This window comes from Pristis pectinata, chromosome 4, assembly GCF_009764475.1.
Source record: "Pristis pectinata isolate sPriPec2 chromosome 4, sPriPec2.1.pri, whole genome shotgun sequence".
Classification (NCBI taxonomy): Eukaryota; Metazoa; Chordata; class Chondrichthyes; order Rhinopristiformes; family Pristidae; genus Pristis; species Pristis pectinata.
The window spans coordinates 5633361-5660135 of NC_067408.1; the positions used below are offsets into that span (position 1 = coordinate 5633361).

The 26775-nt window shown below is 42.1% G+C and overlaps 3 protein-coding genes across 3 annotated transcripts; all 3 read left to right on the forward strand.

The window, feature by feature from the left end:
* The first annotated feature begins 968 nt into the window (after positions 1–968).
* Positions 969–3527, forward strand: LOC127569084 (protocadherin-10-like). Its single transcript, XM_052013419.1, has one exon. It carries the CDS (start codon positions 1062–1064, stop codon positions 3453–3455), a length of 2394 nt encoding a protein of 797 aa, XP_051869379.1. The 5' UTR covers positions 969–1061; the 3' UTR covers positions 3456–3527.
* Positions 3528–8035: 4508 nt separating this feature from the next.
* On the forward strand, positions 8036–10740 carry LOC127569085 (protocadherin-10-like). Its single transcript, XM_052013420.1, has one exon. The coding sequence runs from the start codon at positions 8194–8196 to the stop codon at positions 10585–10587; it is 2394 nt and encodes a 797-aa protein (XP_051869380.1). The 5' UTR covers positions 8036–8193; the 3' UTR covers positions 10588–10740.
* A 4509-nt stretch (positions 10741–15249) lies between these two features.
* Positions 15250–26224, forward strand: LOC127569138 (protocadherin-10-like). The gene is made up of 3 exons (XM_052013514.1): positions 15250–17633; positions 23274–23395; positions 23498–26224. Exons 1-3 carry the CDS (start codon positions 15250–15252, stop codon positions 25900–25902), a joined length of 4911 nt encoding a protein of 1636 aa, XP_051869474.1. The 3' UTR covers positions 25903–26224.
* Positions 26225–26775: the final 551 nt, after the last annotated feature.

Consider the following 26775-nt stretch of genomic DNA (forward strand, 5'->3'; position numbering starts at 1 on the left):
GTCAAATTTGTGAAACATGATTTCCCATGCACAAAGCCATGCTGACTATCCCTTATATCCTTACAGTTCCAAATGCTGGTAGATCCTGTCCCTCAGAATACCCCCCAGTAACTTTCCCACCACTGATGTTAAGCTCATGGGCCATAGTTCCCTGGATTGTCCCTGCAGCCCGTCTTCGATAAAGGCTCAATATTAGCCTTCTTCTAGTCTTCTGGTACCTCACCCATGGCTAAGGATGATGCAAATATATCTGTCAGGGCTCCCTTGCTGAGACTTCAGTCACTTGCCCAGCCTAATTTCACAAAAGGAAGTCAAGTGTTGCCCGCTCTCTAGTAGGGCCTTCCACATGATGTTTGAGAAAACTTTCCTGGACAGTTTTACACATCCCGCCCTATCAAAGCCATTTGCACTATGACATTCCGGCTCAAATGAGGGAAGATGAAATCGCAAACCATTGCATGTAATTCTTACAGCTATCTGCAATCTCCCTACACATTTGTGCCTCTATTTCCCACTGAGAACTGAAATGTAATAATGACATGGAGACCTGTTAGCTTTACAAATTAAGCTGCTTCATGGAAATAACAGTTTTGTTGTTAACCAGAAGACAAAATCACCTGGAGTATGTCATCATGATTGTTTGGAAAATCAAAGATCAATAATATCGAGAGACCAATCAAAAGAAAAGAGAAATAATCGGTAGAAAATGTTTCAAAGCATGCAGCTGGATATATAAATATTCATATATATTATAACTGGACACCACAATTCCGGGGACAATCCAGCTTTAAGAATTGCGTTCTGCAGTTATTGACAGATGCTCGTTGTGTCGCCGGCAGCCAATAGGAGCCTTCTTTCAGCGGGAGATCCATTGCTCCTCCCCTTTGGAGAACCGACTGACAAAAGGTTCAATTTAGATTGTGGAATTGAGCTCGGAAAAATAAAAACAGGTTCAGCCTTTGTAAATTTTGGCACTTAAGTACATCGATCAAGGTATTTTGTTACCGAAACAGACCTTACAAGAATTTGACAGATTTCAGGTATAAACTGGCGCAGAGACAATGGCGAATTCGCAGAACAACAACGCATTGACAGTTAGGACACTGATTTTTATTTTCTTTGTTTACACGTTGAAGCAAGGATTTGGACTGATTCGCTACTCCATTCCAGAAGAAATGGAATATGGTTCTTCCGTTGGAAATATCGCTGAAAATTTGGCATTAACTGTTCGACAATTACTAGCAAGAAAATGTCGTCTAGTCTTCGCCGAGGGAAGGCAGTATTTGCAGGTAAATTTGGACAATGGCGTCTTATTTGCTAGCGGTCAAATGGACAGAGAGCAGCTCTGTGCACAGAGTCCTTCCTGTACTCTTGCCTTCCAGATAATATTAGAAAACCCCCTCGAAATGTACCGCGGTGAAGTGGAGATTCTCGATATAAATGATAATTCACCCACGTTCCCAGAAAAATCCATTCGTTTGCAGATGGCTGAATCCATTGCACCAGGCTCCCGTTTCCCACTAGAGAGCGCGCTCGATCCGGACGTGGGAGCAAACACAGTCAATAGATATACAATCAGTCCTAATGAACAATTTGGTTTGAACGTGAACGTCAGAGAGGATGGTACTAAATTTGCAGAGTTGCTGTTGGAGAAACAATTGGACCGCGAACAACAGGCATCTTATCAGCTTGTACTGACGGCCGTTGACGGCGGCAACCCTCCAAGATCTGGGACAACTCAGATCAACATTAGTTTGCTTGACATCAATGATAACGCACCTGTGTTCGAGAATGACATATATACCGCGAGTTTGGAAGAAAATGCTCCCATGGGTACCTTGGTGATCAAAATTAAAGCTATCGACCTGGACCAAGGTACTAATGCTGATTTGAAATACTCTTTCGTTAATCTTGCCCCAGGGAGAGTGCGTGAATTGTTCAGTTTGGATTCTGAAACTGGAGAGATCAAAGTTCAGGAACAGCTAGATTTTGAAGATAAGAAGAGCTATGAACTTGATGTCCAAGCAGTGGATAATGGTTCACCAGCAATTGCAGGACATTGTAAAGTGCTGATAAAATTGATTGACGTCAATGATAATGCCCCGGAGGTAACAGTCACATCCCTGTCTGACAAAGTCCCCGAGGATGCTGCGCCCGGGACAGTGGTAGCTCTAATGGACGTTACTGATCGCGATTCCGGAGCAAACGGACAAGTTCACTGTCATATTCCATTGGGCCTTCCCTTTAAAATTCAATCCTATCTGAACAACCATTACAAATTGACTACCACTCGTATGTTGGATCGGGAAACCACCCCAATATATAACATACCTGTCATAGCCTGGGACTCCGGGTCTCCTCCACTGTCAACAAATAAAACCATGCAGATATCGGTGTCTGATGTAAATGACAACACACCGCGATTTTCTCAATCCTCGTACTCCGTCTATGTGATGGAGAACAACGCTCCGGGTGCTTCTATTTTCACACTGACTGCTTTCGATCCTGATCTGGACCAGAACTCCTATATTTCTTATTCCTTCAGAGGAAATCTTCAGGATTCCTTGGTGCCCACTTACTTCAGCATTAACTCGATGAACGGCACTATTTACGCACTGCCCTCTTTTGACTACGAGAAGGTCAAAACCTTCCAGATCCATGTTCAAGCCCGTGACGCTGGAGTGCCCCCGCTGAGCAGCAGCGCTACAGTGAATGTGATCATTCTGGATCAAAATGACAACGCTCCGGTAATTGTTTCACCTTCAGCACAGAGTGGATCAGCAGCAGTGGAGATCATGCCGCAGTCAGCGGCCCAAGGGTACTTGGTCACCAAGATCATGGCAACTGATGCAGACTCTGGTCAGAACGCACGGCTCTCCTACCAGATGGTTCAAGCGACCGATCCCACTCTATTCAGCGTGGGGCGCAATTCAGGAGAAATCAGAACAACGAGAAACATTTTGGAGCTGGATGAGACCTCGCAAAGTCTGGTTGTTTTAGTGCGGGATAATGGACAGCCGAGCCTGTCCAGTACAACAACAATCCTCTTGTCGATTTTGGGCAATGTAAGTGAGAAAATCTCTGAACCTAGGGATTCGTACAGTAATCCCGGATATTTCACTGATATAAATCTTTATTTAATTGTCACCTTCGGATCAACTTCGGTACTCTTCCTCCTGACCATCGTCTTCTTGGTTGCATTAAAGTGTAAACAAGACGTGGGCGTTATTCAAGTTGACGGGTGCACAGTTTGTTGTTGCAGGCCAAGAGATTCGAAGGAAGCCTTTGCACGGAGCCCGACGCGAAGAGGTCCCTTAAGTTGTTCTGCAAGTGGTCAGACTGCACCCTTCCCGGAGAGTCATCATTACTCGGTTTGCTTGTCACCGGCATCATCCAAGAGCGAATTTCTTTTCCTGAAACCCTACAATCCATCCTTGACTCAAGGGCAACGCTGAAACACAAAGTTGTTGTAAACTCGAGGGCTTTTACAAAATGCACACGTTTACTTCAATTTGTTGGGAAATTTACTGTTGTCATTCAAACATTAGTCATCACTTGGTTCTTTTGCAAAAAGAAAACTGGAATAATCGCGGAAGTGTTATGTAGCAAAGAAAATAGCCACCAATAAATTAGTTCAATTATATGACCAATAAGTATCAATATGTGACTAGCCCACTGACCGACGAAACTCATTCCCCCTCGATTAACACACGTGGTAATCAGGTTTATAAAATCGTGATCAGAATAGATCGGAAAGAAAATACTCAATTCTCGAACCTTTAAAAGGTAATGTTCGAAAATACCGACGAAAAATACTCTTCTCCCGTGCTGTTAAAAGTCCCATCGAACGATCTGTAAGGTTGCAAAGGCTATTTTTTCTAACATCTGCATTTTCCCTAAAACTGCTATATTAAAAATGGAAGTTTAATGCTTAATTTGATCATCAACTTAAGCGTTTACCTCGAGGCAAAGAAACATTGTAAGCTCTTTCTTGCTTTAATATAATACGTGATATTCTTTCGGATATTCGCCCCAAAGGCAGTGTGTTCCAGTAGACCGTGCCGACGTTTAGGCTCCTTACACCACCCCTCACCCCGCTCCTGTATGTCATTTAACTAGCTCCAATCGCATGATACTATTTTTGATGGCATGATACTAAAAAAAGAGGACAACCAAGGATAAAGGATTTGTGCTTGGAGTCAGAGTAAGTGGCTAAGGTATTGAATGAGTACTTCGGGTTGGTATTTACCGATGAGAAGGAATTGGAGGATAGTGAAAGCAGAATGGAGCCTGCTAATGTGCTGGGGCATGTTGAGATTAAGGAGGAGGTAGTGCTGGGTCTTATGAAAAGCATTAAGGTGGATAAGTTCCCAGAGCATATATCCCAGAATGTTTAAAGAAGCAATTGAGAAGATTGCTTGAGCTCTGCCAAATATCTTTGTGTCCTCACTTGCAACAGGCGAGGTGACAGATGACAAATGCTGTGCCTTTGTTCAAGGAGGGAAATAGGGATAATCTAGGTAATTATAGGCCAGTAAGCCTCACGTTAGTGGTAGGGAGGCTATTGGAGAGAATACTTAGGGATAGATTTTTTGCGCATTTGGAAAGGCATGGCCTGTTTAGGGACAGTCAGCATGGCTTTGTGTGGGGCAGGTCGTACCTTACAAACGAATGAGTTTTTCGAAGTGGTGATAAAGGTGCTTGATGAGGATAAGGCAGTGGACGTTATCTACATAGATTTTAGTAAGGCATTTGATAAGGTCCCTTGGTAGGTTGATTCAGAAGATAAAGATGCATGGGATCCAGTGTGAATTGCAAGTTTGGATTCGGAACTGGCTTGCCCATAGAAGAGAGAGAGAGAGGGAGGGAGGGAGGGAGGGAGAGAGAGGGAGAGAGAGAGAGAGAGAGAGAGAGAGACAGAGAGAGAGTACGGGTGGAAGGTTGTTATTTTATCTGGAGGTCTGTGATCAGTCGTGTTCCCAAAGGATCTGTATTGGGACCTCTTTTGTTTGTGATATATATCAATGATTTGGATGGAAATATAGATGGGTGGATTAGCAAGGTTGTGGACGTGTAGAATTGTGGACAGTGTAAAGTATTATCATAGGATACAACAGGATATAGATCAGTTTGAGATACAGGCAGAGAAGTGGCAAATGGAGTTTTATCCGGGCAAATGTGAGGTGTTGAACTTTGGGAGGTCAAATGAAAGGAGAAAGTAGATTGTCAATGGTAGGCACATTAATAGCATTTGAAGTACAGAGGGATCTTCAGGTTTAAGTCCAGAGTTCACTGAAAGTTACAACACAAGTGGATAAAGTAGTAAAGAAGGCGTGTGGCACGCTTGCCTTCATTGGTAGGAGTGTTGCGTACAAGAGTAAGGAAGTCATGCTGCAGCTAAAAAACCTTTAGTCCGGCTGCCCTTAGAGTATTAGGTGCAGTTCTGGTTACTCCACTATGCGAAGGATGTGGAGAGGGTGCAGAAGAGGTTTGCCAGGATGCTGCCTGGATTACAGTGCATGGACAATCAGGAAAATTTGGACAATCTTGGGTTGTTCTCCCTCGAGTGTCGGAGGCTGAGGAGAGACCTGATAGTTTTTTTTTTAAATTGCGAGAGGCAGAGATAAGGCAGTTAGAATCTTTTCCCCAGGGTAGAAATGTCAAACACCATAGGGCATGCTTTCAAGGTTAAAGGGAGGAAGTTTAAAGGTGACGTGAGGGGAAAGATTTTTACGCAGAGAGTATTAGGTGCCTAGAATGGGTTACCAGGGTTGTTGCGGAAGCAGGCAGTTTGGTGGAGTTTAAGAGGCTTTCAGATAGACGCATGAATATGAAGCGAATGCAGGGATATGGATAATACATCGAGGACATATAGTATAATTTGGCATCAAGATTGGCACAACATCGTGGGTCGAATAGTCTGTCCAGTGTTGTACTGTTCTGTGTTCTATGTTATAATTATCAAGCTTTTGCTGAAACATATCTATGCTTTATGACTCCACTAATAGTGGTACCGTGTTCAACAGTCTTTAGGTGAAAATATTTCTCCTGAATCTCTCTTGATTTATTAGTGACTGGCTGTATTTATGATCTCTGGTTTTTGGACTCGCTATTACATCATTATGGTTGCTCATGGAACTGTTTTCTCCTTAATTGACCTGTTAAATTAACTTACAAACCGTATCAGGTCATCTCACCGCCTTTGCTATTCAACAACTTTCCAGTTTTTTTCTATAGTTACACGATGACCCAACAGTATGGCATCATTTTGCTTCAATTTCTCTTATGCCACTGTAGACTTTTCAGGTATATATTCTAACTACGTTTATATACATTTTAACAACGCTTCTGCTTTTCCATTCAGTCCCCCTGAAGCTAGATCGCAGTACTCAGAACCTGCATTTTTTTTAAACGTCCTATCCTGCAGCACTAGTTTTAGCGATTCGCGTATTTCTATCATAAGTCAATTTGCCACGAAATCCCTACTCAGATTCTTAATTTTCAAGCATTACGAGCTTATTAATTTTCCTAATGAAACGCACTTTCTTTCATTATTCTATCTTGTAATTCATTTGGCAACCATCTGTCAACTCTGGAAGTTCATCAACATCTTCTCTATATGTCACATTCTTTCCTGTACATTATTAGCTAACAGCAAACATTGGCTATTATTGCCAATTTTTGTATTATTGTACACTTTAAAAATGTGCATTCGATTCCTGGGTCCCATCATCAGCAAATCCTAGACTGTTAAGTTGGCAACTGTAATACTCCATGCAATACAATTTTGTACTTTTTGCCAGCTTGTCATTTTGCCCTTAAACTCCACTGCCCATTTTCTGACTTTAAACTAGATTCTTGTCGATTCTACTGCAAATCCATGGCGACTCCATGCTCCAATTTTTAGCATAATTCTACAAAGACTTCCTTGTTCAAGGCCTGTTGAATCTTCACAAAAGTAGCATTATCCATATTATCCTTGCCTACACTTTCTGTTACCTTTCAGCAAGGTTGATCAAGGATTGAATTCCCTTTTGGAATGAACAATGATTTTGTTTTCCTTTTACTTTTTTGTCATTGTTATTTCGCTATCTTGCACAGTTCACTAGCAATAATAATGCCTATTTATGTGTGTGTGTGTGTGTGTTATCTCCCAATAATCTTTAAGAACAGTACGAATGCTCTTTTGAAGTTAAGCATATATAGTATATGCAACGATATAACGAAGCTACTTTCCGTCTTTTCGATTATCATCGTTGTCACGATAGCACTCATTTCTTAAATCCAACCAAATAGGCGATATCCCTGTCTCCACAAAGACATCCCACCTCTCCAGTACAACAACACCTCTTCTTTATCAGTGCTGTCTCCCACCTAATTTTTTTTCCTTCCCCATCTTTCTTGAACAACTTGTATACAGGTTAAGTGCCAAATCTGGTATTTGAAATCAGAAATGCTCCCTCCTCTATAATAGAGGATGTTGGTATAATTGTACTGAGATGATATGTTTTAATTTGGTATATGTACGAAAAGTAATGGGGTTAAGGCGGATTAACCTAATTATGGTATATTTTAGCCATGAATCAGCATGCGGTCTTCAAAGGGTTAGCAGAGTTTCTATCTCATCATATGCTGAAAGAATGGATGAATTGGAAAATCTTAAAATACACAAGTCATTAGTAACCACATGCAAAAAGATTACCTTTGCAGATCAAGGTATCGCTGATCTTTTGAGTAATGGCAGTTGTGTTGTTAATCTGGCAATCAAATAACCTGGAATATTTTGCAATTAATCCTTGTACAATCAACAATAATAGTGAAACACACCAAAATGTATTTGTAAAAAATCGGCAGAAAATATAAATGTAGCTGGTTAATTCGATGTTTCTATCTTCTAATTACCCAACGCAATTTCCGAAGCAGTCTTGCTTTAAGAACTGCATACTGCAGTTATTGACAGGGACTCATTGAGTCGCCGGCAGCCAATAGGAGTCCACTTTCAGCCGGAGATCCATTGTCCCTCCTCACTGGAGACGGAAAAGCGTTTGCATTCAGATTGCAGAACCAAGTTCCGAGGAATATCGCCATTGAAAATTTTGAATGTTGATACGTATGTGAAGGGATTTCATTGTCGAGTGTGCTCTTCAAACGCTTTGACATATTTTAAAAAGAAAACAATCTGGCGCGGAGACAATGGCGAAATCGCCGAGCAACAACGCCTTGAGATTTATGATGCTGGTTTTTATTCTCCTTGTTTCAATATTGGACCAGGGACAGGGTCTCCTTCACTATTCTATTCCAGAGGAAATGGAATATGGTTCTACTGTTGGGAATATTGCTGAAAATTTGGGAATAAGCGTTCGAGAATTATCAGCTCGAAAATGTCGCCTGGTCTCCGCTGACGGAAGGCAGTATTTGGAGGTAAATTTAGAGACTGGCGTCCTATTTGTTAGCGGTCGAATAGACAGAGAACAGATTTGTGCAGAGAGCACTTCTTGTAATCTTGCCTTCCAGATAATACTGGAAAACCCCCTCGAAATGTACAGCAGTGAAGTGGAGATTCTCGATATAAATGATAATTCACCCTCTTTCCCAGAGAACGCCATTGTCTTGGAAATGGCCGAATCAATCGCACCAGGCTCCCGCTTCCCACTAGAGAGCGCCCTCGATCCAGACGTGGGGACAAACGCGGTCAATAAGTATATCATCAGTACCAACGAGCACTTCGGTTTGGAGATTCACGTCAGAAAGGGTGCTATCACAACTGCAGAGTTGTTGTTAGAGAAATCGTTGGACCGCGAACAACAGGCAACTTTCCAACTTGTACTGACAGCTGTTGACGGCGGCAACCCTCCGAGATCTGGGACAACTCAAATCAACATCAGTTTGCTGGACATCAATGATAACGCACCTGTGTTCGACAATGAAGTATACATAGCGAGGTTGGAAGAGAATGCACCCTTGGGAGCTTTGGTGACTAAAATCAAAGCTGTCGACCTGGACCAAGGAACGAACGCTGAGTTAAAGTATTCTTTCGTTAATGTTGTCCCACGGAAGGTGCGTGAATTGTTTAGTTTGGATCCTGAAACTGGAGAGATCAAAGTTCAAGAACAGCTGGATTTTGAAGACAAGAACAGCTATGAACTTGATGTCCAAGCTGTGGATAATGGCTTACCAGCAATAACAGGACTTTCCAAAGTGCTGATCAATGTGATTGATGTCAATGATAATGCCCCAGAGATAACAGTCACCTCCCTGTCTGACAAAGTCCCCGAGGATGCTGCGCCCGGGACAGTGGTAGCTCTGATTGGCGTCACTGATCGCGATTTTGGAGCAAACGGACAAGTTCAATGTCATATTCCATTGGAGCTTCCCTTTGAAATTCAATCCTCTCTGAACAACCATTACAAAGTGACCACCACTCGTCTGTTGGATCGGGAAACCACCCCAATATATAACATACCTGTCATAGCCTGGGACTCCGGGACTCCTCCACTGTCAACAAATAAAACCATGCAGATATCGGTATCTGATGTAAATGACAACACACCGCGATTTTCCCAATCTTCTTACGCCATCTATGTGATGGAGAACAACGCTCCAGGCGCTTCTATTTTCACACTGACTGCTTTCGATCCTGATCTGGACCAGAACTCCTATATTTCTTATTCCTTCAGAAGGAATCTGCAGGATTACTTGGTGCCCTCTTACTTCAGCATTAACTCGATTAACGGCACTATTTACGCATTGAGCTCCTTTGACTACGAGAACGTCAAAACCTTCCAGATCCATGTTCAAGCCCGTGACGCTGGAGTGCCCCCGCTGAGCAGCAGCGCTACAGTGAACGTGATCATCCTGGATCAAAATGACAACGCTCCGGTAATTGTTTCACCTTCAGCACAGAGTGGATCAGCAGCAGTGGAGATCTTGCCGCAGTCAGCGGCCCAAGGGTACTTGGTCACCAAGATCATGGCAACTGATGCAGACTCTGGTCAGAACGCACGGCTCTCCTACCAGATGGTTCAAGCGACCGATCCCACTCTATTCAGCGTGGGGCGCAATTCAGGAGAAATCAGAACAACGAGAAACATTTTGGAGCTGGATGAGACCTCACAAAGTCTGGTCGTTTTAGTGCGGGATAATGGACAGCCGAGCCTGTCCAGTACAACAACAATCCTCTTGTCGATTTTGGGCAATGTAAGTGAGAAAATCTCTGAACCTAGGGATTCGTACAGTAATCCTGGATATTTCACTGATATAAATCTTTATTTAATTGTCACCTTCGGATCAACTTCGGTACTCTTCCTCCTGACCATCATCTTCTTGGTTGCATTAAAGTGTAAACAAGACGTGGGCGTTATTCAAGTTGACGGGTGCACAGTTTGTTGTTTCAGGCCGAGGGATTCGAAGGAAGCCTTTGCACGGAGCCCGACGCGAGGAGATCCCTTAAGCTGTTCTGCAAGTGGTCAGACTGCACCCTTCCCGGAGAGTTATCATTACTCAGTTTGCTTGTCACCGGAATCATCCAAGAGCGAATTTCTTTTCCTGAAACCCTACAATCCATCCTTGACTCAAGCGCAACGCTAAAGCACAAAGTTGTGGTAAACTCGAGGGCTTTCATGAAATTCCCAGATTTACTGAAATTCGGTGGGAAAATTACTAATGCCTTTCAAACGTTACTCATCACTTGATTCTTTTTGCAAAAATGCTATTATAAACGCAGTAGTGTTTTGAAGGAAAGAAAATAGCCACCAATAAATCACTCCCAATTTTATAAACACTGGTAACTTCGGTAACCTACCCCGCCGATTGACGACAATCCATTCCCCCTCGATTATGTCAAATGGTAATCAGGTTGCTAAAACTGATCGGATTAAATTATAGTGACGGTGCTGACTTCTCCAGCCATTAAGCGGTAATGTTGGAAAAAAATGATGACAATTTCTTCTCTCTTGCTGTGATCCCATCGAACACGGACTCTTTTGGAATTTGTTTCTAACACCTGCATTTACTCATGGAACTGCAGTATTGAAAATGAAAGTTTAATTCTTAATTTGAACATCAAGATAAGGCCCTATCTGGAGGCAAAAAAACATTGTAAGCTGTTACTAGCTTTAAGAAGATACGTCATTTTCAGTCGTATATCTGCCCCAAAGGCAACTTATTCCAGTAGACCATGCTGATGTTTGTGCTCCATAGCACCCCTCCCTCCTCCATATTCTTCATCCTGCTCTAGCAGCATGATACTATATATCTTGTGCTTATTAACAATTCCCCTAAACATATCTATACTATTTGACTTCATTAATAGTGGTACCGTGTTCCACAGTCTTTAGATGAAATTATTTTCCTTGAATTCCACGTTGATTTATTGGTGACTGGTTGTAGTTTTGATCTCTGGTCTTCACACTCATTAGTTCATCATTAGGGTTGCTAATGGAAATATTTTCTCCTTATTTTGCCTGTTACGTTAATTTAGAAACGTTATCAGATCAACTCATCGCCTTTCCTATTCAGCAGTATTCCCAATTTTTCTAAACTTACTCTGCAAGATAGACATCAGTATGGCATCGTTTAGTTTAATTTTCTTCTATGCTACTATGGTGTTTTCAGATCCACGTTCTAACCAAGCTTGTATGCATTTTTAGCAATGCTTCTCTGCTTTTCAATTCTATCCCGTTGTATCTGGTTCAGCGCGCTCAGTGCCTGCGTTCGTTTTACACGGCCTATTCTGCAGCACTAATTTTAGTGATTTGCTTACTTCTATCATTGATCAATTTACCACCAAATCCCCATTCAGATTCTTAATTTCAAGCATGACGGTCTTCCCACTCTTCCAAACAAAACACACTTTCTTTCATTTTTATATCTTGTGATTCATTTGGCAATCATCTGTCAATTCTGCAAGTTCATTGACATCTTCTACTTATGTCACATTCTTTCCCGGACATTATTAGCTAATATAATACATTAGCTTTCATGACCAATTATATATTATTGAACACTTTAAAACGTACGTCCTATCTTAGGTCCAATAAGCTACCACCAGCAAATCATGAACGGTTACGTCTGCAACAGTAATACCCCTTAGAATACAATTTTCCATTTTTCGCCAGCTTGCCATTTTGCACTTAATCGCTATGGTCCATTTTCTGTCTTTCAGAGAGATCCTTGTCTATTCTGCTACAAATCCATTTAGACTCTATGCTTTGGCATAATTCCACATAGCGTTCCCTGATTAAACGCCCGTGGAGTCTTCAGAAATGGAGCACCACACACATTACCCTTGCCTACACGTTCTCTTACCTTTCAATTAATTTAATCCAGTTGGTCAAAGATTGAATCCCATTTTGAAATCCACGCCAATTATATTTTCCTTGCACTTTTCTATTTTAGATGGTTTATAATTAAATGCTTCAGCAAAGATTACCTTTCGCAGCATTGACATTTTGAAATATAGTGTACAGTTCACTACCAACTTTTAATGCCTATTTAGCAACAAGAATTATAAGTAGTTGGCTGCCCACCCTGTAATAGCAAACCCTTTTAAGATTATCACCTATATACACTGTATTTGGTATTCCCTAGTTGTTTTGTTCAAACTTTGTTGATGCATTTCACTTGCATCAGAAATTTTATCCTCTGTAATTATGATTAATTCATTGGCTTTCACTTTTCTATATATCCTAATATTGCATCAATTATTTTTTCCAGAAGAACATGAGACGTAGGTGTCTTCAAAGAATGACTGAGGGGCACGCGTATATTGGTCCTTTGCAATGGTGGCAATATACACTCGGAGTATTGTGTGCAGTTCTGGTCGCCCGGTTACAAGAATGATATCATTAAACTAGAAAGGGTGGAGAAAAGATTCACAACGGTGTTACAGTGACTGGAGCGCTTGAGTTATCAGGAGAGGCGGGATAGTCTGTGGCTTTTTCCCTGGACCTAGTCTGTTGACGTGTGACATGATAGAGGTATATGAAGCCATGACGTGCGTAGTTAAGGTAGATGGTCAATCTTTTTCAACGTAGTGGAATCTAAAACAAGCTGAGAGGTAAAAGATTTAAAAGGGACCTGAGGGGAATCTTTCCAACACGGAGAGTGATGGGTATATGGAACGAGCTGCTAGAGGAAACTGTAGAGGCGGGTACAATTTCAATGTTTAAAAATCCGTTTAGACAGACTAACGGAGAGAAAAGATTTCGAGCGATATGGGCTAAACGTAGGGGAAATGGGACTAGCTCGGGCAGAAATTTTGGTCGGCAGGGAAGAGTTGGGACAAACAGCCTGTTTCTGTTGGGTATAACTGTATGACTCCTCAAATATATTGTCCAGTTTGTATATCAACCTGGATAATAATGATCTGAAGAACTATTAAAAAATTCTGGATTTTTTGTCAGTACAGTCGAGCTTACTTTGTGCATGCGTTGGAAACAGAATGCATGAATAGAATCCATTACTTTAGTTTTTTTCTACTCTCCTTTCCTTTCCAGTTGTCTCTCAATATCTTTCTATTTCCCTTTGTTATCGTCTAAATTAAAAACAGAAATGCAGGAAAAACTCAACAGTTCAGGCAGCATCTGTGGAAAGAAAAATATTTAACGTTTCAGGTCCCAAACCTGAAACTCGAACTCGTTTTCCTTCGGTATATGTCGCCTGACCTAACGAGTTCTTCCAATAGTTTCAGTTACTTCTGTCAGAACTCCAGCATCAGTAGATTTTTTTTAATGATTGTCATGGAATTTAAGTATAAGTTTTATCCGCACATCTCAGTTGTACTTCTTTCCCATTTCTCAGCCAAGCTGATTCGTACGGGGAAATATCATTTTAAATGGTATGAACTTGCCTTGAACTTTATCGTTTACCCGTTTAAATTTTTCCAACAGCTTTATATTTGTGAAAAAAAAATCAGGTTATCTTCGCTGTTTCCATCCTTAAAATGCTTAAATGAACAACCCACAATTTATTACGTTGATTTTTGTTGTTTTATTGCTCTTTCAATCATCGCTCCAGTCCTGGTTTTGTTGAAGGATCATGCTCAAGCTGTGTGTGTGTGTGTGTGTGTGTGTGTGTGTGTGTGTGTGTGTGTGTGTGTGTGTGTGTGTGTGTGTGTGTGTGTGTGTGTGTGCGCGCGTTTATGTGTGTTGGGGCACCGAGAGCGCGGAAGCCAACACACCCCATCTCCCTATGATAATTAAGCACACTATGAACGCTCTTTTGAAGTTAGGTATATACCGTTTATGTAACGATTTAACATAGCCACTTGCTGTCATTTACGTTATCACCGGTATTGCGATAGCACTCTTCTTCTTTCTTAAATCCAATCAAATGGGCCATATTCCTGTCTCCTCAAAGACGGTTCACCTCTCTATTACTGTAATAGTTTATTTATCAGTGCTGTCTGCCACCTAACTTTTTCCCCTCCCCATCTTCCTTGAACGCCTTGTATCCGGGAATGTTGTGCTAAATCTGGTATTTGAAATCATAACTACACCATCTTCTATTATAGAGGATGTTGGGATAATTGGACTGAGATCCAACTGGACTAAGATCATACGTTTTGACATGGTATGTGTATAAAAAGTCATGAGGTTAAGGTGGATGAATGCAATTGTGTTTCTTGGCTCTCGGTCTTCAGAGCCTCAGCAGAATTGTGTCATGTCATGGTGTCCTTGAAGAATTAATGAACTCGAAATGATTAAAATACACACGTAATTAGTAATGACGTGCCGACATGTTTCCTTGACATGTCAAGATATTGAAGGTCCTTCTAGCAAATACCAGGCACGCTAATCAGGGGACAAACCCACCTGGAATATGATAAAACTAAATGTTTGGAAAATCAAAGATTAATAACATAAAATAGTAAAGCACTCGTTTTGAAGTGTTTGCTAAGATTCGACGGATAATATAAATGCAGCAGGTTATATCAATCTATCTATATTTTAATTTCACAACGCAATTCCCGGAACAGTCCAGCTTTAAGAGCTGCATACTGCAGTTATTGACAGGGACTCATTATGTCGTCGGCAGCCAATAGGAGTCCACTTTCAACGGGAGATCCATTGTCCCTCCTCACTGGAGACGGAAAAGAATTTCCATTTAGATTGCAGAACCAAAGCTCCGAGGAACATTAACTTTGTTAATTCTGCATGTAGCCATACGTCGATCAAAGGATTTCATTGCCGAAAAAGCTCTTGAAAGGTTCTGACAGATTTAAAAGGAAAACATTCTGGCGCAGAGACAATGGCGAATTCGCAGAGAAACAGCGCCTTGATATTTATAATGCTGATTTTTATTCTCCTTGTTTGCACATTGAAGCAGGGACAGGGTCTCGTTCGCTATTCTATTCCAGAGGAATTGGAATATGGTTCTACTGTTGGGAATATTGCTGAAAATTTGGGAATAAGCGTTCGAGAATTATCAGCTCGAAAATGTCGCCTGGTCTCCGCTGACGGAAGGCAGTATTTGGAGGTAAATTTAGAGACTGGCGTCCTATTTGTTAGCGGTCGAATAGACAGGGAGCAGATTTGTGCACAGAGCCCTTCTTGTAATCTTGCCTTCCAGATAATACTGCAAAACCCCCTCGAAATGTACCGCGGTGAAGTGGAGATTCTCGATATAAATGATAATTCACCCTTTTTCCCAGAGAACGCCATTGTCTTGGAAATGGCCGAATCAATCGCACCAGGCTCCCGCTTCCCACTAGAGAGCGCCCTCGATCCAGACGTGGGGACAAACACGGTCAATAAGTATATCATCAGTCCCAACGAACACTTTGGTTTGAAGGTGCACATCAGAAAGGGTGCTATCACAACTGCAGAATTGTTGTTAGAGAAATCGTTGGACCGCGAACGACAGACATCTTTCCAGCTTGTAATGACTGCTGTTGACGGCGGCAACCCTCCGAGATCTGGGACAACTCAAATCAACATCAGTTTGCTGGACATCAATGATAACACACCTGTGTTCGAGAATGAAGTATACACAGCGAGTTTGGAAGAAAACGCACCTTTAGGAACCTTGGTGACTAAAATAAAAGCTGTGGATTTGGACCAAGGAACGAACGCTGAGTTAAAATATTCTTTCGTTAATGTTGTCCCACGGAGGGTGCGCGAATTGTTCAGTTTGGATCCTGAAACTGGAGAGATCAAAGTTCAGGAACAGCTGGACTTTGAAGATGAGAAAAGTTATGAAATTGATGTCCAGGCAGTGGATAATGGTTCACCAGCGATTACAGGACATTCCAAAGTGCTGATCGATTTGATTGATGTCAATGATAATGCCCCGGAGATAACAGTGACCTCCTTGTCTGACAAACTCCCGGAGGGTGCTGCGCCCGGGACAGTGGTAGCTCTGATGGACGTTACTGATCGCGATTCCGGAGCAAACGGACAAGTTCACTGTCATATTCCATTGGGCCTTCCCTTTAAAATTCAATCCTCTCTGAACAACCATTACAAATTGACTACCACTCGTATGTTGGATCGGGAAACCACCCCAATATATAACATACCTGTCATAGCCTGTGACTCAGGGTCTCCTCCACTGTCAACAAATAAAACCATCCGGATATCGGTGTCTGATATAAATGACAACACGCCGCGATTTTCTCAATCCTCATACGCCGTCTATGTGATGGAGAACAACGCTCCGGGCGCTTCTATTTTCACACTGACTGCGTTCGATCCTGATCTGGACCAGAACTCCTACATTTCTTATTCCTTAGGAGGGAATCTTCAGCATTCCTTGGTGCCCATTTACTTCAGCATTAACTCGATAAATGGCACAATTTACGCACTGCCCTCTTTTGACTACGAGAAGGTCAAAACCTTCCAGATCCGTGTTCAAGCCCGTGACGCTGGAGTGCCCCCGCTGAGCAGCAGCGCTACAGTGAACGTGATCATCCTAGATCAAAATGACAACGCTCCGGTAATTGTGTCACCTTCAGCACAGAGTGGATCAGCAGCAGTGGAGATCTTGCCGCAGTCAGCGGCCCAAGGGTACTTGGTCACCAAGATCATGGCAACTGATGCAGATTCTGGTCAGAACGCACGGCTCTCCTACCAGATGGTTCAAGCGACCGATCCCACTTTATTCATCGTGGGGCGCAATTCAGGAGAAATCAGAACAACGAGAAACATTTTGGAGCTGGATGAGACCTCACAAAGTCTGGTCGTTTTAGTGCGGGATAATGGACAGCCGAGCCTGTCCAGTACAACAACAATCCTCTTGTCGATTTTGGGCAATGTAAGTGAGAAAATCTCTGAACCTAGGGATTCGTACAGTAATCCTGGATATTTTTCTGATATAAATCTTTATTTAATTGTCACCTTTGGATCAACTTCAATTTTATTCCTTCTGACCATCGTCATCTTGGTTACATTAAAGTGTAAACAAGACGTGGGCGTTATTCAAGCTGGCGGGTGCACAGTTTGTTGTTTCAGGCCGAGGAATTCGAAGGAAGCCTTTACTCGGGGCTCTGCGCCAGGAGATCCTTTAAGTTGTTCTGCAAGTGGTCAGACTGCATCTTTCCCCGAGAGTTATCATTACTCAGTTTGCTTGTCGCCGGAATCATCGAAGAGCGAATTTCTTTTCCTGAAACCCTACAACCCGTCGTTGACTGAAGGGCATTGTTAAAGCACAAGGTCACGGTAAATCCAAGGACCATCTTTTGCCTTGCAGATAAAATTCTCCGATTTACTTAAATTTCTATGGGGAATTCGATGGTCTTTCGGGCATCTGAAGTCTTTTTATCCATTTGAAAAATGTTGTGACATACAAGGTAGTGTTATGAAGAAAATAGCTGTAAATTTGGTTGCATTTTGTAACTATCAGACACTTTGAATAACTAGCCCAAGAACTGGCCGAGGACAGACCTTTCCCCTCAATCAGTTCAGCTGGTACATACGTTAATAAAACCGTGATCTGCATAAATTACGTGGCCAGTGCTCACGCCTCGACATAATAAGAAATCGCCTGAAAAAATAGCATTTCATTTCTCTGTTGCTGTTAAAGTTCATTTTGAAATTTTAGAAGGTGGCATGCAATGCATTATAGTTATTTTGACATATCCGCTTTTAATCGACGTTTCTTAAAATATAGCACATATCAATGTTTAATTTCATCACCTACGAGAGAAAATTAATAAGAAGTTATCTTGTCAGTTGCTTGTAGCTCCTACATCATATTGGTAGTAGTTGCTGTTCTCAGGTCGCATTTCTTCCACGCAAGGCCAGCTACTCCGACTGGATAATGACTGTATTCATGCTTCCCAAAATTTTCTTCCCACCCATAGTCTTTATCTCAACACATCAACATTTTATATTGCGCTTCTCAAACATTCCCTTAAAGATGTTGTGGACTCCGCAACATGTAGCTACATTTTCTCCTTGTCTAATGTATCAAATTATCCTTGGAACGTCATCAGTCTACATGACAGTCTTCATTTTTTTTCCAGCAAAGATCCCCCACCTTTCTGGAATTACTCTCTCATTTTGACTTCAACCATTTGATTTGTGTCTTCTCCTCTGCATTTATAGTCTTTTCAAATATATAGTGATCACGCTGTAATGATTAGCCTACATAAGTTCCAAAAAAATGTATAAACAACTCTGACAGTACTTCCCTGCTTTTCAATTCCACCCAGCTGGAAGTGCTCCTCAGTGACTGTGGTCTTTTACAATGGGCTCTTCTGCAGTACTATTTTTAATGATTTGCTTATTTGTACCAATAGTTCAATTAATTACCAAGTGCCCATTCAGACTTAATTTCCAATCACTACCTGCTCCTTACAGAGAGCCATAGAGTAACACAGCACAGAAACAGGCTCTTTGGCCTACCTGGTCCATGCCGAACGAGGTAACCATCTAAGCTGGTCCCATTTGCCCGCGTTTTGCCCATATTCCCCTAATGCCACCCTATCCATATATCTGCCCAACCGTTGTTATTGTACCTGCCGCAACCACATCCTCTGGCAGCGCGTTCCATCAACGCACCACCCTTTGCGAGAAGAAGTTACCCCTCAGGTCACTTTAAAATCTTTCCCCTCTCACAAATCTTTGTCCTCTAGGTTTTGATTCCATTTCCCTGGGAAAAAGACTGTGCGCATTCACCTTATCTATGCCTTCCATGAGTTTAGGGTCACCCCTCAGTCTCCTTCACTCCAAACTCTCCCTATAACTCAGGCCCTCAAGTCCTGGCAGCATTCTCGGAAATCTTGTTTGCACTCTTTGCAGCTCAATGACGTCATTCCTATAACAGGGTTAGCAATGCTGTACACCATACTCTACGTGCGACTTCACCGACGTTTTGTACAACTGCAACAAAACATCCCAACTGCTGTACTCATTGCCTGACTGATGAAGACCATCGTGCCAAACGCCTTCTTCACCACCCTGTATATCTGTGACGCTACTTTCAGGGAACTATATACTTGCACACCTCGGCTTCTCTGTTGTACAACCCTCTCCACGGCGCTCTTTTAAACTTTCCCGCTGCTGCTCTTCCCGCCAGCAGGAAACTCACCAGCTCAGCTCAACTGACGTCCTTCTAATAAAATACAGTTTCTTATATTTATCTGTGTTGCAATTCCCTTGGCAATTAAAAGTCAATTATGCAAGTTTATTACCCCATTCTGTATTCAATCACATTCTTTCCTAACCAGTACTAGCTGATCGGGAGAGATTGGATTCCATTGGAATTTCATATTGTTAAAAATGTGTGTCTGATTCCTGTCGAAATCACTACCATCAGCAAAGAGTGAAAGGTAACGTTCCCACAGTAATAGCCCATGGAACATAATTTTCCGAAGTTTGCTCTCCTGTCTATTTATACGTAATCACTATTGTGCCCTTTGTGTCTTGTAGCTAGATTCTTACCCATTCTGCGACCGATCCATTTAGACCGCATATTCTAATCTTTGGCATAATTCCACACAGAGTACCTTATTGAAGGCCCGTCGAATCTTCAGAAAGAGTAGCACCATCCACATTGACCTCGCCTATACTTTCTGTTACTTTTCCATAAATTCTGAAGGAATAAAGGATTGAAATCCCTGTTGAAATACCGGCTGATTATTCTTCCTTAGACCTCCTTAATTTCGAAGATTTTCAATTACACCCTTCAGCAAATATTCCGTTATTTTTGGAAAAATGTTCACCAGCCTCGTTTAATGTCTATTTATTTAAGTTGAAGAGCGCAAACAGTTACAAATTAACTCGTTAATAGCAAATTCTTTTTTTTAACCGATTATCACGTTGGTAAGTTGTATCTGCTATTTCTTCCGTAAGTCTTTTGTTCACAGAGCGTGAATGCGTTCCACTTGGACCAGACGTTTCACCTTAACCAATTTTGGCTAACTTGTCACAATCTTAAATCTCCCGGTATTGCTTTATTTAATTTTTTCCATTGTACGCAGGATTGCAAATCACATTGATTAATATTGAAGTGAAATACTTATTAAATTTTCCTTATTTTTTGCCATCACAGCGAGCTGACTTTGTGCACTGGTTAGTGCCTGCATACGAATGCTGAAATACGTTAACATTTTTATAGATCTAAACGCTGATGTTGCAGTTCCCTTCGCTTCAAGTTTCAGGTTTTTTTTAACGGCGTTTGTCTTCGCCTTTCTTGTCATCTAGGGATGTAAAGCATATTTCCTCCCTGCATTTCAATTCTACTCCCGCCTTATTATTCAGCCAACGTATTTTGTTCTTCAGAAATGTCACTTTTAACAGAATATATTTACCTGAAATCTATCCTTTACTCGTTCAAATATTTACCACTGCATTTTATCTTATCAGCTGAGTTTCCCAGTTTCCATTTTGAAAACCTGAACTGAACACTCCCCATTTTGTTGCATTGATTTTTAACTTACTCCTTGTGTGTTCAGCCATTGCTTCAAATCCTTGTTGCAAAGTGTGCAAATGTGCGCGTGCGCTTATGTGTGTGTGCTTATTGGGTAGAAAGTGAAATACCAACACTGGAGTAGCAGGTGCCCCATGATCATGCGGCGTTAAAGCGTTTTTGCAACAACGCATATAAACGTGACTGTTCAACGTGCCCATTCCAAGAATAGGCAAATCTAAATTTCTGGACATACGCTTATTACGATTAATATTGCTTAGATATTTCCCGCACTTTGTTCGCTCATCTACTCTGGATAAAATTCTGAATAGATAAGCAAACAAAGTAAGGAAAACAATCCAAACAATAGTAATGATTCCCATCATGTTGGGGTCAGACCGAAGTCTAAGGCGCTGCAGATATTGGTTATTTGAAAGTTGTTCTACTGTTGCAAGTGTTCTACTGTTCAGGCAGGATCTGTGAAGAGAGAAATAAAGCTGACGTCCTGATGACAGGTTATTCACTGGAAACATTAATTATATTTCTCTCTCTCTGTAGATCCTCGCTAACCAGTTGTGTATTTCCACATTTACTGTTTCTATTTGATGTAAATATATACCGTGCAGGAGTAGTTTTGAAGAAACTTCATTTTACTTTCCATTGAACACCCTTCTTCCAGCTGGTATACCTGGAGTTGATTAAAAACTTCCATTTTTTTTGTCCCTTTTAATCTTTTCATGGATTTGACTGTGCATTTCCATTTCCTTTCCAATAATTGGTGGTCAGTTTCACGTCGTCTTTCTTTAACTTCTCCTTGTCTGCTCATTCACTTCTATATCTGTTTGACGTTACGATATTTTAAATACAGAAAAGAGAATTTCCATAATATAAATTAAAACTTTGTTGCCGGAGAATTTCAGAATCTGCTTTCATTGTGAATCATTAGTGATAGTATAACTTCGAATTCTTTCACTTTAAGTAATCACCACCCCCTTCCCCCCGCCCACTCCCACCACACTTCTTCTCTTCTTCCTTCCTAGCCTATCTCTCCTTTTTCTAGCCCAATTTTTTCCTTTCTCTCGTTACCTTTGACCCAGTCCCCGGAGGATCTGCTCTCCCCTCCCTTCCGCACCTGCCCATCGCTATCTCTTACCTGCATTCACCTCTCACCAGCTTGTGCCCACCCCGCCTCCCCTCTGTTGTCCATCTATCACTGCTCTGCTTTTCCCTCCTATATATTGGGCTTCCCCTTTTCCTGTCTTCAGTCCTAAAGAAAGGTCCTGACCCGAAATGTTGACCGCCTGCTTTTCTCCACGGATGCTGTCTGGCTTGCTCAGTTTCTCCAGCACTATAGTGTTTTTCATCGAGATTCCATCATCTGCAGTCTTTTGTTTCTCTGGTATAATTTCAATCTTGACAACCAACCTTGGATTTCAATTCCAGACTGCCAATGTCTCTTGAATGCTGCTTATCTGCTGTGTGTTCACAGTTATTGCTTACTGGCCAGCAAAGTGCTCGGTGGATGCACACATATGTGTATGTGTACATCTGTAATAAATGGTTTACGAATATACATTCAAGTATTCGTATTGGCAGTGCATGCAAAAATATTATGGCTGAGCTGTGAGAAACAATGAATATAAAATGGAAGGTGTGAACTTCTCATCAAGGAAGTTTCACTGTTGTCTTCCCTACATCCAAGCTGGAATTCTACACAGTACCAATGCAGCTTTGATAGTACACCTCCATAAACTAAATTAAGTTCCCAGTAGTTATATTATAACTGGATACAGAATGTCGTGCCGGGCATGCTATATATGTGGGGTAAGCAAACAAATACAGAATGAAAAAAAAAGTTCTTAAGAAGGGTAGAGAAAATTCTATACAATTGTAAAATTGGTCAATTGGTTTATCATTGTCACATGTACCGAGGAACCGTAAAAACTTTGTTTTGCATGCCACCTATGTCAATCATTTCATCACATCAGTACATCGACGTAGTACAAGGGAAAAGCACGAACAGAATGCAGAATAAGGTATTACAGAGAAAGTGCAGTGCAGACAGACAATAAAATGCAAGGCCACGACCAGGCAGATTGTGAGGCCCAGAGTCCTTCTTATCGTCCGAAGGGACCATTCAATATTCTTAAAACAGCGGGCGAGAAGCTGTCCTTTAGCCAATTGTTAAGTATAAGGATGGGTACGTGTAGCTCTTTTAATATATACAACGACGTGGGTATGAACAGTTTTCAACAAATTTTACATTTCAAAGCTTTGGTGATGACTTGGAACACAAAGAATGCAGAATAATCTGAGTGGCTTCCTGTGTTATCTGGAGAGAAATTATAGTTGCGCACTATTAAAAAGGAGACCATCCCTGGAACCGTCCGGCTTTAAGAATTTCTGGTGTAATGATTGACAAGAACTCTCTGCGTCGCTGTCCACCAATCAGAATCTCAATCGCAGCGAGAGATCCATTGCTCCACCCCCACCATTGAACGAAAGCGGAATCACACGGAAGAGACTCAGCATCTTAACTTAGATAGTGCGACCATTTATTCAAGCTCAGAGGACTGCAATTTCTGCAGGACAAGGTATTGACAGCAGTGCCTCGCAAAGGTAAATGAAGTAAATTCGTGCTTCTGAGAAATAAACCGGTCCCGCAACAATGGCGAATGCACAGCGCACGATCGCCTTGCACTCCTGCGGTTGTTTTTCAGCATTGTTGTGAGTGCATTGGATGTGGCTCTCGGACAGATTCGCTATTCGATTCCCGAAGAACTGGAGCGGGGAGCGATAATCGGTAACATCGCTGAAGATTTAGGATTGAACGTTGGAACATTGCTCACTCGCAGAGGGCGGCTTGTCTCCGGCCGCATCAAGCCATTCGCGGAGTTAAATTTGGAAAGTGGGATTTTGTTTGTCAATGAGAGAATAGACAGAGAAAAGATTTGCGGATCAATGTCCAGCTGTATTCTTCCGTTCCAAATTGTGATTGAGAATTCGCCAGAAATGTACCGCGGCGAAGTGGAGATTGTTGATGTAAATGACAATTCGCCCACTTTCCCGGAGGGCACCGTTCTCTTGCAGATGGCTGAAGCCGTTGCACCAGGCTCTCGGTTTCCGCTAGAGAGCGCACTCGATCCGGACGTGGGGACAAATGCAGTCAACACTTACATGATCAGCCCCAATGAACATTTCAGCCTGAAAGTGGAGAGCGCGGAAGAGGGCATTAACATTGCGGAGAAACCCCTGGACCGCGAGAAGCAGTCATCGTTTCATCTGGTGCTGACCGCCGTAGACGGAGGAAATCCTCAGAGATCTGGGACAGCTCGCGTTGTTATTCATGTGCTGGACATCAACGATAATGCACCAGTTTTCGATCGGAAGGTTTACAAGGCCAGTCTGGCAGAAAACTCACCCATGGGATCCCCAGTGGTTACCGTGCACGCTTCGGATGCAGATGAAGGTCTAAACGCAGAGCTATCCTATTCTTTCGGCAACCGTGTCTCGCAGAAAGTGCAGGAATTGTTCAATTTGGATCCGCGGACGGGAGAAATTAGACTTCAAGGAATGCTCGACTTCGAAGAGGCAAACAGCTATGCACTGGATGTTCAAGCTGTGGACAAAGGTTCACCAGCCATTACAGGTCATTCTAAAGTCCTGATCAAGGTAACTGATGTCAATGATAACAACCCAGAAATCGAGGTGAACTTAGTGACTGCTGAGGTCGCTGAAAATGCCGGGCGCGGGACAGTAATCGCGCTGATCAATGTACTTGATCGGGATTCTGGGGATCAGGGAGAAGTACGCTACCAAATTCCATCGGATATTCCCTTTAAGCTTCAGGCATCTTCGAGCACTCATTACAAACTGATTACCAGTGACTTGTTGGACCGTGAAACTGCCGCACTCTTTAATATTACACTTTTAGCCTGGGATTCGGCGTCTCCTCCGCGATCAACTAATAAAACTGTCCAGATACGGGTTTCTGATGTAAATGATAACGTCCCCAGGTTTGCCCAACCCTCCTACGTTGTTTATGTGATGGAGAACAACGCTCCGGGTGCTTCTATTTTCGCAGTAACTGCTTTCGATCCTGATTTAGACCAGAACTCTTATGTTTCTTACTCCTTTACAGAGAGCCTTATCCAAGAATTACCAGTCTCCAGCTATCTCAACGTTGATTCGTTGAATGGCACCGTTTACGCGCTGCGCTCTTTTGACGATGAGAATATGCAGAAATTCCAGGTCCACGTTCAAGCCCGTGACGCTGGAGTGCCCCCGCTGAGCAGCAGCGCTGCAGTGAATGTGATCATCCTGGATCAAAATGACAACGCTCCGGTAATTGTTTCGCCTTCAGCACAGAGTGGATCAGCAGTAGTAGTGATCGTGCCCCAGTCAGCGGGTCAAGGGTACTTGGTCACCAAGATTATGGCAACTGATGCAGATACTGGCCAGAACGCACGGCTCTCCTATCAGGTGCAGAGATCCACTGATCCCAGTTTATATCATGTTGGACAAAACTCTGGTGAAATTAGAACAGCTCGTAATATTTTGGAGTCTGATACCACCACACAAACTCTAGTAATCTTGGTGAAGGACAATGGGCAGCCAAGCCTGTCCAGCACAATTACCATCCTCCTGACAGTTCTGGAGAATTTCACTGAAAGAACCACTGAAAGCAATCATTTTGTGGCAAAACCCGGAAATTTCTCTGATCTAAACCTTTATTTAATTGTCATTTTCGGTTGCACTTCCGTTCTGTTCCTTGTGACCATCATTCTGCTGATAGGCATCAAGTGCAACCAGGACAGAAATGTCACCCAGGAATACAATCCTCCCAGTTGTTGCTACAGCCTTCAAAATTCTAACGACAACTTTCACCTAAGACCTCAAGTGAAGGAATCCTTGAATTATATCAGAACAAGCGCGATGATCTATGTGCCAGAAAACCACCATTATTCTGTTTGCTTGTCTCCGGAATCAGCGAAAAGCGATTTCCTGTTTCTGAAACCATGTGCCCCGCAGATGACTCAGGCTAAATGTTAATCTATGTCTTTACATAAACTCTTCAATTGCTTTGCAAAATCCAGAAAATTAAAACTATGAGAATGAACGAGTAAATAGTACTCGAAACAACGTCCATTGGTTTTTGAGGAAGGAAGGTCGTGTTGCAATATAAATATTGATGGTAAAAGGTTATTGTGAAAGATAAAAGCTTCTTGTTATATATAATCCAGACATCTGAAACTGGCATATTTTAACTGTTAAAGAAAGCTGGCGATCAGTTTTCGACGTGCCCTCCCAATTATTTTGTTGTTATGTCAGCCGAACAAGGCCTGGTGGTCACATGTAAGTCTTTAATTCTTAAGGGGAGAAATATTAATGAAAGACCCTATTAATATCCAAAAGCCTTCTTTATTAATAAAGCATGCATGTCCCAATGGAATATTTCTCTGGTTTCAATATTCTCACAAAAGCGAAAAGGTGTCGTTCCTTGGACGGCGAAGGGAAAATTAAAGGGATATAAAAGACAGCGCATGGCATATGTTAGAGGAACAACTGCAGTAATAGCTGGGCTGATATGTTAAGGTGAAAGGACGTTTTTGCCAAAAATAGGACATGATAGTGGATGGCAGTTGAAGTGAGAGACCCGGCGGTCTACTATGTGGATGTAAATGATGTCTGAATATCTGAAGGGGAGGGGTGTCACTGATTAGAGGCAAAGAAAATGATGAATGAATAGAGTCTGAAGCATAGCTGGAATAAGTTCTTTGTACAAAGATACAGGGTTCAGCAAAAGTGCCAGCAGCAGGGGAGGGAATAGAGATAAGGAAGGCTGTGTCGGCTGAAATTAATCATGTCACCAAGTCCGCAGGGGTGCGCACTTGAGTTCATATGAAGTTGTTAATGTGCTTGTGA

Bases quoted from the DNA above. Each gene is read 5' to 3' on its own strand.
- LOC127569084 (XM_052013419.1), top strand. From the start codon at position 1,062: ATGGCGAATTCGCAGAACAACAACGCATTGACAGTTAGGACACTGATT.
- LOC127569085 (XM_052013420.1), top strand. From the start codon at position 8,194: ATGGCGAAATCGCCGAGCAACAACGCCTTGAGATTTATGATGCTGGTT.
- LOC127569138 (XM_052013514.1), top strand. From the start codon at position 15,250: ATGGCGAATTCGCAGAGAAACAGCGCCTTGATATTTATAATGCTGATT. The intron at 17,634-23,273 runs GCATTGTTAAAG...ATGATTGACAAG, and splicing joins AACCCGTCGTTGACTGAAGG to AACTCTCTGCGTCGCTGTCC. The intron at 23,396-23,497 runs GTGCGACCATTT...CGTGCTTCTGAG, and splicing joins TCAGCATCTTAACTTAGATA to AAATAAACCGGTCCCGCAAC.